The sequence below is a fragment of the Gymnoscopelus microlampas genome (assembly GCF_963454915.1).
Source record: "Gymnoscopelus microlampas genome assembly, chromosome: 19".
Lineage (NCBI taxonomy): Eukaryota > Metazoa > Chordata > Actinopteri > Myctophiformes > Myctophidae > Gymnoscopelus > Gymnoscopelus microlampas.
In genome coordinates, this window is record NC_139956.1 from 37,990,253 (window position 1) to 38,003,900 (window position 13,648).

A 13,648-nucleotide genomic window follows, 5' to 3' on the forward strand; every position below is an offset into this window, starting at 1 on the left:
TGTTCCATAACTTGTCACACACCAACACCTTCCCTGCAGGAGAGGAGAAGAGAGGAGAGGAGAGGAGAGGAGAGGAGAGGAGAGGAGAAGAGAAGAGAAGAGAAGAGAAGAGAAGAGAAGAGAAGAGAAGAGAAGAGAAGAGAAGAGAAGAGAAGAGAAGAGAAGAGAAGAGAAGAGAAGAGAAGACAGGAGAAGACAGGAGAAGACAGGAGAGGAAAGGAAAGGAAAGGAAAGGAAAGGAAAGGAAAGGAAGGGGAAGAGAGGATAAAATTATGACTAATGTTAATACAATGTTAAAACAATGATAACATAACGATGAATAGAATCCATTTATTTTATGTCCTACCCAAGATTTGAACCCCTGTGCGAGGGCTAAAGTTCCTACCATAGTCCATATTCACACGGCGGCCATTTTGGAATTTGACGTTGCGTTGCTGTGGCAACTGGGGTGGCATGCTATTGACTTAATGGCAATATGGCCGCCGTGTGAATATGGTCTATTGAGCTAAGGGACAAAGGACACATTGCAATTTGATTTTCATGCAATACCCCATGTCAACCAGTAGGTGTCGTACCCAAACAGGTAGATCAGGTAGACCAACTCCAACCACCACAGTACGGTATTGTATTAATATAACTATAAAGATGGGTCAAATTAACATGAACTCACCGGTGTTGCCGGGGAGGGACATTTGAACAACTCCCATCTCCGCTTCCACCAAGAATTTCTGTTGTGGACCTAGAGAGACAGACAGACAGACAGACAGACAGACAGACAGACAGACAGACAGACAGAATCTTTCAGAATAAAAGCTCTAACCAAGACCCTCTACGATGCCCCCCCCCCCCAACATGCCCTCATCTTTGTACACAGCATGAGCAGTGTTGCCAGATTCTGTGAGAGAAACAAGCAACCAGGTCTAGGAAAACCAGCCCAAAAGAAGCGACTATGGGCCACATGTGCACTTTATCATATACATCAGCTATTTAAAAATAGCAGATCTACAAGCTCACAACGCGTCGCGATGCGACACGTTGTGAGCTTGTAGATCTGCTATTTTCAAATAAAATCTTGTGGGGAAATTATAATAAGCACATCTGGCAACCCTGAGCATGAGTTGTGAATTTACCTACAACTACTGTCAAATCTGGAGTCACAAATTTGATAGAACACCAATTTGGTCATAATAACAGAGGGAGGTGTTCCCTATATCCCGAAAGTGAGCAGCTTGACTTGAACATGAGTGTTTTTAATTAATAAAATGTTGTGTTATGTTGTGAACACTGCAGCAAGCAACAAACAAACAAACAAACAATAAACAATTCCAGTGATTTCCCCAATGATCAACATTTCCCCAAGCTTAGAAAAGTCTTATTTCATGCATTCATAGGATTCTATAGCTTAGTGGTTCATGCCAAGGACCCCTAAATTAATAATGTATTTGTCAGTGGACCCCCATCTGAAAATATTTTCTGCCAGAGAATACTGGTATTAAAGAAATAAAATAAAATAATTGAAACAATAATTACTTTTCAGAAATTGGGAAAAAAGAACCTGGGTTTGAGACACGCTGTGATATTGTAGATCTACTATGTTTTGAATAGCTAAAGTATGAAATATGGTTAAAGTGGTTAAAATAATTGTGATGCCTATATTAACACATTTTGCTGGGGGACCCCTGGACCCGTGGGGGTCCCCGGACCGGACCCAAACCGTTACTTTTCAGGAAATGGGGAAAACAATGATCTGGGGTCCAGTAGTTATTCACAGGACTGTGTAAATACCTTTCATTGATTAAAAAATAATAAACAGTCATTCTTAACCACTTTTAACCCGGCGTCCCTACTTTGGACATGTCATTATCTTATTATATTAAAATTGGCTTATGGATGGACAGATGATGGATTTGGGCGGGCTTCACACGGAACTCCATACATGGGCATAAGAGGGACACAGACAAACAGACGGGTACAACGTGTACTCTGACAATGGGTAGATCTTTTGAAAATAGCAGATCTACAAGCTGAAAACACGTCGCACCGCAAGTCGCAACGCGTTGTGAGCTTGTATATCGGCTATTTGAATAGCCAAAGTTGAAATAGGGCTGAAGTGGTTAATGCATGTTTTGTAATAATAATTCAAATCTACATAACTAGTAACTAAAGTTTTCAAATAATTGTAGTGGAGTAAAAAGTACAATATTTTTCTCTAAGATAAAGTAAAAGTATAGAAAATTGGAAATACTCCAGTAAAGTAAAAGTACCTCAAAATTGTACTTAAGTACAGTACTTGAGTAAATGTAATTAGTTACTTTCCACCACTGGGTGCCTTCAATGGTTGCCTCCGCCATCGGTTTGTGTGAATGTAACGCATAATGTAAATCGCTTTGGATGAAGGCACTATAGAAATGCACCATTTACCATTCAGGTACAAGCAAGTTTTCAAAGCATTTAAAAAAGTATTGGGTCAATATTGTCTGTGCATCATCATGACACATACTGTACAGTACATTACAGTTTTGTTGGAATAGCCATTTAACCATCGCTACATGTGGGTTGGAATGCATAAAAATATACTAAAATATTGTGCGGGGCAGCTTGAGGGGTTCATATCAAATGTGAAACAGAAAAGATCCCTCTCTACACTCAAGACAGTTGGGCTGGCGCTTCCTCACTTCTCAGATATAGTGTCTGTTCCATCCTTCTGGGTTTGCCCGAAGATGCATGAACCTGACCGGTATTAATCTCATGAAGGACATTGAGATGCCTTCTTTTACACTCTTTGCACTTGGCCTTGAGGGTACAATTCACTGCTTGATGCTCACGGCCACATCTCCAGCACCTCTTGTTCTCCTTTATCCACTCCGTCTTCTGCTCCTTCGTTAACCATTTGAAGTCGCCGCACTGATTCATGAAATGCTGTGACGAATCACAGAAGGGGCAGTATTTCTTGGGCTTGTCCTCTGCCGCGTCCCCACTGGACACAGTCGTAGCTTTTATCGGCCGTTCCCTCTGCTCGCCACCTTGAACAATAGCGGTCGTCTTCTGAGACTTGCAGTCGGTGCGCTGGTCATTACAAGGAGCTTGCATGCCAACTGTTGCTGGGTCAAAATAACCATGAAGAGAATCAGACATGATTTTTGCTTGGAGACTGACAAAGTTAACTAATTCTGTAAATTTAGCTCTTCTTTGGTATCGCTCGCAAAAGTCAAATGCCTGAACACTCCACTGGTCTCTTATATTGGGTGGCAGCTTTGCAATGATGTTCCTTATATTCTTTTGAGTGTCCATCTCCTCCATGTGTTCAACATCCAACAATGTGTTGCGACAGTTCATGAGGAACAATGAGAACGCATGCAAAGCTCTTCCATCTCCAGACTTGATCTGCGGCCAATTGAATGCCTTTTCCTTTAGCGCAGTAGCAATGTCTAACCGCTCTCCATAGTCGTCGCTAAGTAGCTTCACGGCGTCCGCGTAACCACGAGCCGCAGGCATGTGATACTGCTCCAGAAAATACAGCTTTTCGGTATCACTTTCGCCTCTCGAATCAATGGCATGATTAAAAGCCCTCATGAAGGACCTGAACTCCAGCGGATCGCCATGGAACACTGGCACCTCTTGTTGGGGTAAAGGAGCCAGCTTTTGATTCTTTGCTAGCATACCTATACATTGATACATCTCCCTCGCGCTGTCATCTGGGCGATAGTGCAAATCGTTGTGGTGACGGCGCTCATCAGGATGGGCTCCGGGATTAGGCCATCGATCATGCTCATCGGGCCGACGGTCGCCGTTGTTCTGGTGATGATAGCACTCGGGCAGGGAACAGTCGTCATCGGTCTGGCGATACATTTCCCCGTACGGGGGTCGCTGTCTATCGTCATAGGAGTCGAAGCTGCTGTAGTGGCGTTGGTGGGCGTCATCAGGCCGGGTCCGATAGCTGTCTCGGGGCTCATGGTAGGCAGCGCCTTGCTGATGGCGGTTGCCGTTATTGTAATGAGGATCTTGACTAGCACCATGTGGGGGTGGAGTGCAGTACCTTTCATCTTGGCGATGCAGCCGCGCCTCTGCCGCCGCCGCGCTGTGGTGAGGAGGGGACGGGCAATCATCCGACTCATACGACTTGACTGCAGACTCATCTGCGGCCGCTAATGGATGCGAGACAGTCGGACTAGTCAAGGCCGTACTCTGTAAACGGTCGCCGATCTCCTCAACGTGGTCACGTAGGCTGTTCTTTGGGGAGAGAGACTTGTCGTGGGCCGGCCCGGGCGGCGTCCTCTTGGGCGGACGTGGATCCCGATAACCCGTTAGCAGCGTCGGCTGTTGCGTGACTGAATCCTCCTCCCCCTCCTGGCATTGGCGCCGTGGCGTGACACGTTGTGAGGTGAGTGCAGCGATCATGTTCGTGAGGCGTCGCGTGTCTTGCCTCAGTTGTTCATTTTCCTCTCTCAGGCTAAGTCGCAGTTGTTCATTCCCCTCTCGCATGCTGTGTCGCAGTTGGTCGATCTCGTCCCTGAGGCGATGTCGCAGGTGGTCGGTTTCGTCCCTCAGGCTTTGTCGGAGGTGGTCGGTTTCCTTTTTCATGCTCCGAAGACGTTCCAGAACCTCGTTGGGGATGTCCTGTCTGGCCTGTTCCTGACCTGCGGGGAGAGGCCTGGGGAGGTAGCTGACCTCGTATTGATCTAAATGGGATGGCTGGTGCCAACGTTGCTGGGGGCGTCCCCCGTCATGTTCTAGCTCTCTCTCTAGTCTGGACATCTTAGGCCAAAGCGGTTGCCTGAAGCCTGCTTGAAATACCAGGAAATCGTAGGGCACTAGCGAGGTAGTACAGCTAATAGCTTACATTTACGGTCAGGCCAGCTTCTGTTTGGGAAATGGTTGCCTCACTCTATACGGCTCCATGTGATTTACGTGCTGATGTAAGTGATGTAGTGATGATGTAAGAATGATGTCATACCTTCAAGAAATGACATCTATGGAGGGAAGCAAAACAAGGAACAAAAAAAGGGTCTGGTCCTTCTGTACAGACCCGTTACATTCGTCACTCGCTCTGAGGATTTTACTGTGTACTGTACATAAATCCGTCCCGCCAGATGATTTTGGAAAAAAAAGAAAAAAGCACAACGTGTCACATCCGCGACGCGCTGTAGATCTGCTATGTATCGGCACACGACACCACCATACACAACGTAAATCTAGTTTTAACCCATTTAAACCGGGTAAGCATCCGTGTCATTTTAGATTTTAGCGTTGGTAATTCAAAAATAGCAGATATACAAGCTCACATCGCGTGCCTCACTTTGTGCCGCGCTGCAAACTTGTACATCTGCTATTTTTGAACATTTTTGAAACATCTTGAAAGTGTTAAAAGATACACATTTTAACACAAATCATCTGTACTGGAGCCTGGAGGTCCCTGTCACAAAACATTTTCAGATGGGGGTCCGTGGCCAAATACATATCATTTTGGGGGTCCTTCGTACGAAAATGTTTGAGAACTAGCCTACCGATTTAGAAGGCATTTGTAGAATCGACCTTGTGTGCTCACCACTACAGATAGGACACTAGAGTACGTCATTATAAATGTATGCTAGCCCAGTCCACACCAATGATTCGCAACGCAACTAGTTGCAACTGCAACCACTTGCAACATTGTCCCCGAACTGTGGCAACCTGCAACGGGTCAATTCAGTCAATTCGGTCAATTCGCTGCCACTTGTTGCGAACTTGCGTTGTGAATCATGGAGTGGACTGCAGCTTAGGACAGTAAAACATGTTTACTTACTTTGACAGTTGCTTCCGAAATGAGACATGAAAGGTCTTCGGAGCCGACAAGAGATGGCCATAGTCTGATCGATAAACAGGCAGACACAGACAGACAGACAGACAGACAGACAGACAGACAGACAGACAGACAGACAGACAATTACAGATGAATTTGTGGAAACCTCATAACCTCACAAGCTCAAAATGCGTCGCTTGTGGATCTGCTACTTTTTATTGCTGTGTTTTGGGCAAGTCATTTGGGCATGTCATTATGTGCGAAGATCTTCCAAAACTAAAATGAAAATTCCCTACTTTCCATAAATTGCAAAAATAGCCAATCTACAAGCTCACAACATGTCACGATGCACAGAGTTGTGAGCTTGAAGTAGATTGGCTATTTTCACTATTGACATTTTTATAGTAAAAAAAATCTTTAGTAAAGTGTAAAATAAGTTTAAGGGGTTAAGATCAGGTTAAGATCAAAACATTTTGCCCCAAATCGCTCCTAAATATCAAATATTTTCTGAAATTGTGAGGAAAGAAAGAAAGAAATCAGATCTACAAGCTCACAAGACGTTGCATCCTGGCATCCCTATTTTGGTCATAGGTGAATATCTTCAACAAAAAAAAAGAAATTTCCCACATTTAACCTTGGTGCAGCAGCACAGTGAACTTGTCGATCTGCTATTTTCTGCGAAAGCTTTCCCCACGATACGGTTGCCATGGGGTTTAAGTGGTTAAACCCTATTTTATCATGTCAACAGTGAAAATAGCTGATCTACTACAAGATCACAACGCGGTGCATTTGTGAGCTTATAGATTGGCTATTCTTGGGGCAGCACAGTGAGCTTGTCGATCTGGTATTTGTGAAACATTTAGCAAATCTTTGATTATATATATATTTTAAAGAGAAAGGTTTGAACTCAAATCTTTGCATCTGGGGGGTCCCTGGAACAACATATTTTGAGATCAGGGTTCGCGGCCAAATACATATAATTTTGGGGGTCCTTGACATGAAAAAGTTTGAGAACCACTGATATAGGAACATACGTTTTTTCAAAAAACTGTTAGGATTTAGAAGATATTTGTAGAATTTCCAAAAGCAAAGATTTTAGTTAAAAAATGTTCGCTTGAAAAAACACATATTCAAAGATTTGCACAAATCTTCAGGATTTAAATTTTGCAGATCTACAAGCTCATAGCGCGGCGCTCGGTGCCGCCCTATGAGCTTGTATATCTGCTATTTTCTAAATAGCCAAAGTTTAAAATAGTGGTTAAAGTGGTTCACATCTAAAATGACAGATGCTTTCCCAATCTTAATGGGTTAAGTGGTTCAGTTGTTAACTCACCTGGCAGTAAGACAAGTAATTCCTGTTATCGCGCCCACACACTGCGGTCTGGTTGACTTTGGGACACTGATAGGGCAGCTTACAGACACACTGGTTCTCTATACAGCGCTCCCATGGACGACAAAACACATGGGAACACGACATACGAGTGTACCTGCATGAAGACACAAGAGAGAGAAAGAGAGAGAGAGAGAGAGAGAGAGAGAGAGAGAGAGAGAGAGAGAGAGAGAGAGAGAGAGAGAAATGGGATAGAAAGAGTGAAAATACAGTTTGAGTGCATGGGATAAAGAAGAACGTAATCTGACAAACTCACAGATAGGCTCTATGCACAGCAGCCATATTATCACTTCCTTCCCAGGTGTTACCAATGATACTAATGAAGGCTCAGTTCCATTTAGTGTAGCACAGTGGTTTCCACGACCCCCATAACTCTCAGAGTTACACACCTGTAAGGGGCCATTTGGAAGCCCATGAGGGTCCCTGGACCCCAACTGTAGACCCACTGGTGTAGCAGAGTGTTTCCAGTGAGCCAACATGCACAATATCAGCACCCTGACTCTGTTTGACCATAATGGAACAAAGCCTTCATTAGTATCATTGGTAACACCTGTGAATGTCTTCATAATATGGCTGCTGTGAATAGAGCCTATTTGTCAGATAACAAAGATTCACAAAATTCAGGGAACGGTCTCTAACTCCAGTCAGAATCATTAGTTTCAGTAGTAGTAGATTTAGTTTTAGGAATTGACTAGTTTTTTTTATGTAATCTTAGTTTTAGTTTATGAGGTATTAGGAGGACATACTTGATTTACAGAGGCTGAACAAGGTAGGATGAAAGATCACATAAGATGCTGGAAAAAACTAAGAGGAAATACATTTAACATGCATTTCTAAAAAGTTTGAAAAGGTTCAATGTTCACCGATCTTCAAGGTCACAGTGCGTCGCATTGCGACATGTTGTGACCTTGTAGATCAGCTATTTTTGGCAAAAGAAATTGGGTGTCATTTTAGATTTTAGCGTTGGCTATTCAAAAACAGCAGATCTACAAGCTCACGGCGAAGGTGCTGTGTGCAAGGTTCCTTACTTATAAACATCTATCTGTGCAGTGTCCGTGTTAGTCCGACAGCGCATTCCTCCGACAGCGCAGTGCTCTGACATTAAACAGTAAACCCGAACCAAACCCGCACCCTAACCCTAACCGCACGCGGATGCCACATAGTCGGAGAAAAGGTCTGTCGGATTAACGCATGCCTCCCGTCTTCAACAGGGGGTTCGGGACCCCTGTTGAAGAGGGTCCTCAGAGTTACTACAAGGAAAGAGGGGACTGCAAACGTTTTGTGTGATTGGAATGTTTATTTTTTATTTTGTATGAAAATACCTGAAACTAAAGAAAAAATAGCATCCCTGTTATGGGGGAACAGTCACCGATGTGAGCATGCAGATCGGCTATTTCGGCGAAGATATTTAGTGCCTTTGGGAATTCGCTCTCTGCTCTCTCTCTCTCTCTCTCTCTCTCTCTCTCTCTCTCTCTCTCTCTCTCTCTCTCTCTCTCTCTCTCTCTCTCTCTCTCTCTCTCTTGACATGACAAAGTTTGAGAACCACTGATATATAGCAACATACTGTACGTTTTTTTGGGGGGGATTTAGAAGACAATTCTTTTTAATCGGCCTCAGGTCTTAATGGGTTGAATGAGAACACCTACTTCTGTTCCAGACATTGCTCTGGGCCCAGATAGTCATCCTCCACCTTAGGGCTGTTGGTAGGTGGAAGGGTGGTGGTAGGTGGAAGGGTGGCGGACCCAGATTCGGGGGGGGGCTGCATCTCCTCTGGGACCGCGGCCTCGTCTACCAGTGGACTCATCTGGAGGAGAAGCAAGTAGAACAGAACAGTCTAGAAGAGATTCGGATCAGATCAGGACGTCACAGAATCGGAAACTAGTGACGTACCGATTACCATTTCTTTCCCTTCCCGATACCGATTACCGATACCCACAACTTGTGTATCTGTCGGTACCGAGTACCGATCCGATTAATGAATCAATTAATTTAAATTTAAAAACAAACTAGGACAGTGGTTCTCAAAGTGGGGTCCAGGGACCCTCAGTTTTTCCTTGAGGGGGTTCCAAATGGACCCTTACAGGTCTGTAACTCTGTGTACAAATAGAACCAAATGGACCCTCACAGGTGTGTAACTCTGAGAGTGTACAAATAGAACCAAATTGACCCTTACAGGTCCATTTGGTTCCATTTGTAAAATAAGTATGAGACCCACTGATCTAGGAATGAATACAAATTTCATTCATAATTGTTAAAGTGCAGCAATGAGTTAGTAAAATAATATATTATGAAATATCGTTATATGATAAATGACGTGGTATCGGGTCGGCATAGACTGGCATACTCGCTGATACAGTATACAGTACCAGCATTTCAGGCAGTATGGGATCGGTACCAGATTTACCCTGATACCATAAGATCAAGGATTTTAATTCTTTCAATAGAGCTCTATATTGCCATCTGTTGGACAAATAATGTTATAATAAATCTCCTGGGTGGTCTGGAACGAGGGAACTTCTTGGTCAGATAAGTGGAACGTTTTGCCAGCTTGTCCATGTACCAGCACATAAGCTCACTGATTCAATGACTCATTTTCAGTCATTAAACAGCTGGTTTTTAGTTGCTTATATTATTGTGTTGGGAAAACATGTGGTCTTCCTAAAAAACTATCACTAACAATCATTAACATTGACTATTATATTGATTCCCTCAGCTACCACCCACACACGCGCGCACGCACACACACACACACACACACACACACACACACACACACACACACACACACACACACACACACACACACACACACACACACACACACACACACACACACACACACACACGTGCACGCATACTGTAGGACCACAATGGAAATGATCTCTCAGTCCAATGAAATGAGTAAAATCTTTGAAATCCTCCCAGAAAGATTTTGAAAACCTGGACCCAGATTAGGAGTCAATAGTCATATTATTAGATCATAAGAGTTGTGTCAGAAAAACACAAACACATCAGTTTGGAATAGAATCAGATTTAGTTGATCGGACCACAATAGAATAAAATATAATGATATTAGAATAGATTCTCTTTGGAATAACTCAAAGTAGATGAACCCATTAAAACCGGGAAAGCGTCCGTGTCATTTTAGATTTTAGCGTTGCCTATTCAAAAATCAGCAGATCTACAAGCTCACATCGTGTCACTTTGTGCCGGGTTGCGAGCTTGTACATCTACATATATTATATATCTCAAAAGTTCAAAATGTTTGAATAATCTATATATTTTTTTAACACAAATCTTCTCTTCTGGGGGTCCCTGGCAGAAAACATTTTCAGATGGGGGTCCTCAGGTCTTAATGGGCTAAGAAACAGACTGTATCCTTTATGTACTGGTGTGGTTTCTCCCCATCCAACATGGAATGTTGTCATGGGAATGGACATTCCATGTACTCGAGACTCAGGAACATGAAACCATGGTAACACAATGGTTCTTTTATAGAGATCAATTTGTTCACCTGGCAATATGAATGTCTTCTCTGTTTCTACACGTGGCGCACCACTCTCCCTCATCATCTCATTTTAAAGGTAGCGTAAGGCAGTGGTTCTCAGCCTGTGGGTCGGGACCCCCAGGGGGGTCCCCACATGATTTTGGGAGGGTCCCCAGATGACAGTGAAGTGACCATTTGAGGACTTTTAAGACCTTTTTCATTTCTCAAAAAAAAAGAAAAAAAAAGACCCTTACTGCATCAAAAGTAATCAACAAGCTATACTATACTGTAGGTCAAACATTGGCCAAATTGTCAAATATAAGAAAGAGACAACATTTTTGGAAATAGATGATCTAGAGACTATTTTCACAATATGTATCTGTGGAACTGAGTCAAACTAAATGTAATGCCTCAACTCCTACATACCAAGACATACCAAGACCCCCCATCTTGACAATGCTTGTCAGGGTGGGGGGTCCCCGGTTCAAATATGATTGTGTTGGGGGGTTGCGGCCTGAAAAGGTTGAGAGCCACAGGTGTGAGTTATATTTTCGAGTTAAAACAAAAAAAAGGTTGTTAAAAGGTTAAAGCTCTATTTTCAGATAGTAGGCTAATCATTGCTACAGTAGAGTGTTTGTTCAGTAACATTGGTCTCCCTGTCTCTGCAGCTCTTTAATGAACAGAAAATGTATTATCAGGTATAGTTGCCAATTTCATCCAATCAGGAGAATCAATTCATCAGCTTCAATTTGATAAGTGTTCCAGTTCCATGACTTTGTGTCATCACTTCCAATTTCACTTGTTTATCCTGTATCCTCTCTCTCCTGACCTGAAAATGCCTTTTCTGTTTGCTAAAGAGTTGGAGAGACGGGGACACTCCTGTTACTGAACAAACACACTATAGCAATGATTACTATCAGAGAGCTATTGAACACTTGTTGTAACAACAAATGCACCTTTAATTTCAATGCAAGTACCTTCAATGCAAGTACCTAATACTGGGCAGCTCCCAGTACAACAGTATTAGACTGTGGTTGTACTGGTCAGCTCCCAGTACAACAGTATTAGACTGTGGTTAATGTAAATGTTCACAGCAACATGATCCAGGTAGATCACAGAACACTTTCTTCAGTGCTGATCTCTACAATGCCATACTATACTACACAATATGACATTGCACTGGACAATACGCCATAACACACTTCAATATATAATACTATACTTCACAATATTACACTACACACAGTTCTACACTACATTATAACATACTTTTAAAATACAATACTATACTTCTAATATTACACTACACACCATTCTATACAATACAGACTATAATATACTTTCCTATACAATATTATACTTCACCATACACTACACTACGCACCATACTACTACACTAAATGATATAATATACTATAATATCAGCCAGACTTGTTGTTCATTAACCAATGTTACCATCAACCACTTGAACCCTAGCATCCTTATTTTGGGCATTTCAAAATAGGCTACAAGCACTCAACCCTAGTCTTGTAGAGCCACTATTTACGGCGAAGATATTTGGTGTACAGGTAAAAAATAATTAAAAAACGGAAGGGGCTTAGGATAGACCCCCACCCCGGTCAACCACGTACAGGTGGTTAACCAGCATCATTCAGACAGGTGGATTCCGTTTGCTTACCGCGACAGAGTGACAGACGAGGGCAAACAGAAGGAACGCACAGACCCACATAGCTCTCATCTTCTCAGCCTCTCTCTCTGTCTGTCTGTGAATGTCTTCTGTTGGACTGTCCTCTCCTCTGTCTCTCAATGACTTCAACTGGACTGTCCTCCGTCTCTGAATGACTTCGGTTGGACTGTCCTCTCCTGGTCTTTACTGGCACGCTGTCACCAATCAATAGCTTATCTGGTCAATGCACGCACACACGCGCGCACACACACACACACACACACACACACACACACACACACACACACACACACACACACACACACGCACGCACGCACGCACGCACGCACGCACGCATTGCACGCTCACACGATACAAGCCCAAAGCCCTAATGGACCCTTACTAGTCCATTTGGTTCCATTTGTATGCTCTCAGAGTTACAGACCCACAAGGGTCCATTTCGAACCGCTGCAAGGAAACCTGAGGGACCCCATTTGGAGAATCACTGCAATGCAAATACAGATTCTCTCCTCTGACACATATACAAACATGAACTTTCTCACAAACATTGATGCATGAAGGGATGAGTAAAGTCTGTGTTTGTGTGTGTGTGTGTGTGTGTGTGTGTGTGTGTGTTTGAATGCACGCGGAGAATGCCAAACATAATATTCCAGTAAAGAGGATTTCGTCACACACACACACTGAGTGTGTGTGCGTGTGTGTATGTGTGTGTGTGCGTGTTAATGTTCAACAGAGTTTCAACATATCATTGCTCCAGAAACCATCTGTACATTACCATGACTCACTGGACAGCTGCCCTGAACATCAGTTACACAGACATCTGTGTACATTCATGTCCATAATGCACGTTACCAACTCCTTTGTTTTAGTGCTTTCTCGTGGTGCTGCAGGCTTCATTGTTGGTTTCCATGCTGTATGACAGCAGGACTGTTATAATTGTCGTCATTATAGTTTCTGCTGCTTTGCATCTCCCTCTCTCTCTCGCTCTCTTCTTTCTTCAAGGCAGATGAAGGAGTTTCTCCTTGCTACCGTTACAAAGTGCTTGCTCATGGAGGATTGTTGTGTCTCTGTAACAGTATGAGAGGAAGGCCCGAAGGCCCTGCCTGTGCCTTAAAGCAATGGTTCTCAACCTTTTCTGGCTGTGACCCCCAAAATAATCTGAACTTTCAACCGGGGACCCCCCACCCTGACAAGCACTTGGAATTGTAGGAGTTGAGGCATTACATTTAGTTTGACTCTGTTCTACAGATAAATATTGTGAAAATAGCAGATCTACAAGCTCATGACTCGAAGCGCGAGGCGCTG

General features: G+C 43.3%; 1 protein-coding gene across 1 annotated transcript in view; it reads right to left on the minus strand.

Moving 5' to 3' along the window:
- cfi (complement factor I) overlaps positions 1-13,240 on the minus strand; it is a gene marked incomplete at both ends in the record, with an annotated part of 23,418 nt that extends 10,178 nt beyond the window's left edge. Inside the window, 6 exons of the mRNA XM_084042385.1 lie at positions 1-33; positions 671-739; positions 5,783-5,846; positions 7,113-7,266; positions 8,816-8,973; positions 13,196-13,240. The exon at positions 1-33 is cut by the window's left edge and continues 14 nt beyond it. Coding sequence (XP_083898511.1) covers positions 1-33; positions 671-739; positions 5,783-5,846; positions 7,113-7,266; positions 8,816-8,973; positions 13,196-13,240 — 523 coding nt within the window. The remainder of the gene's footprint in view (positions 34-670; positions 740-5,782; positions 5,847-7,112; positions 7,267-8,815; positions 8,974-13,195) is intronic.
- Positions 13,241-13,648: the final 408 nt, after the last annotated feature.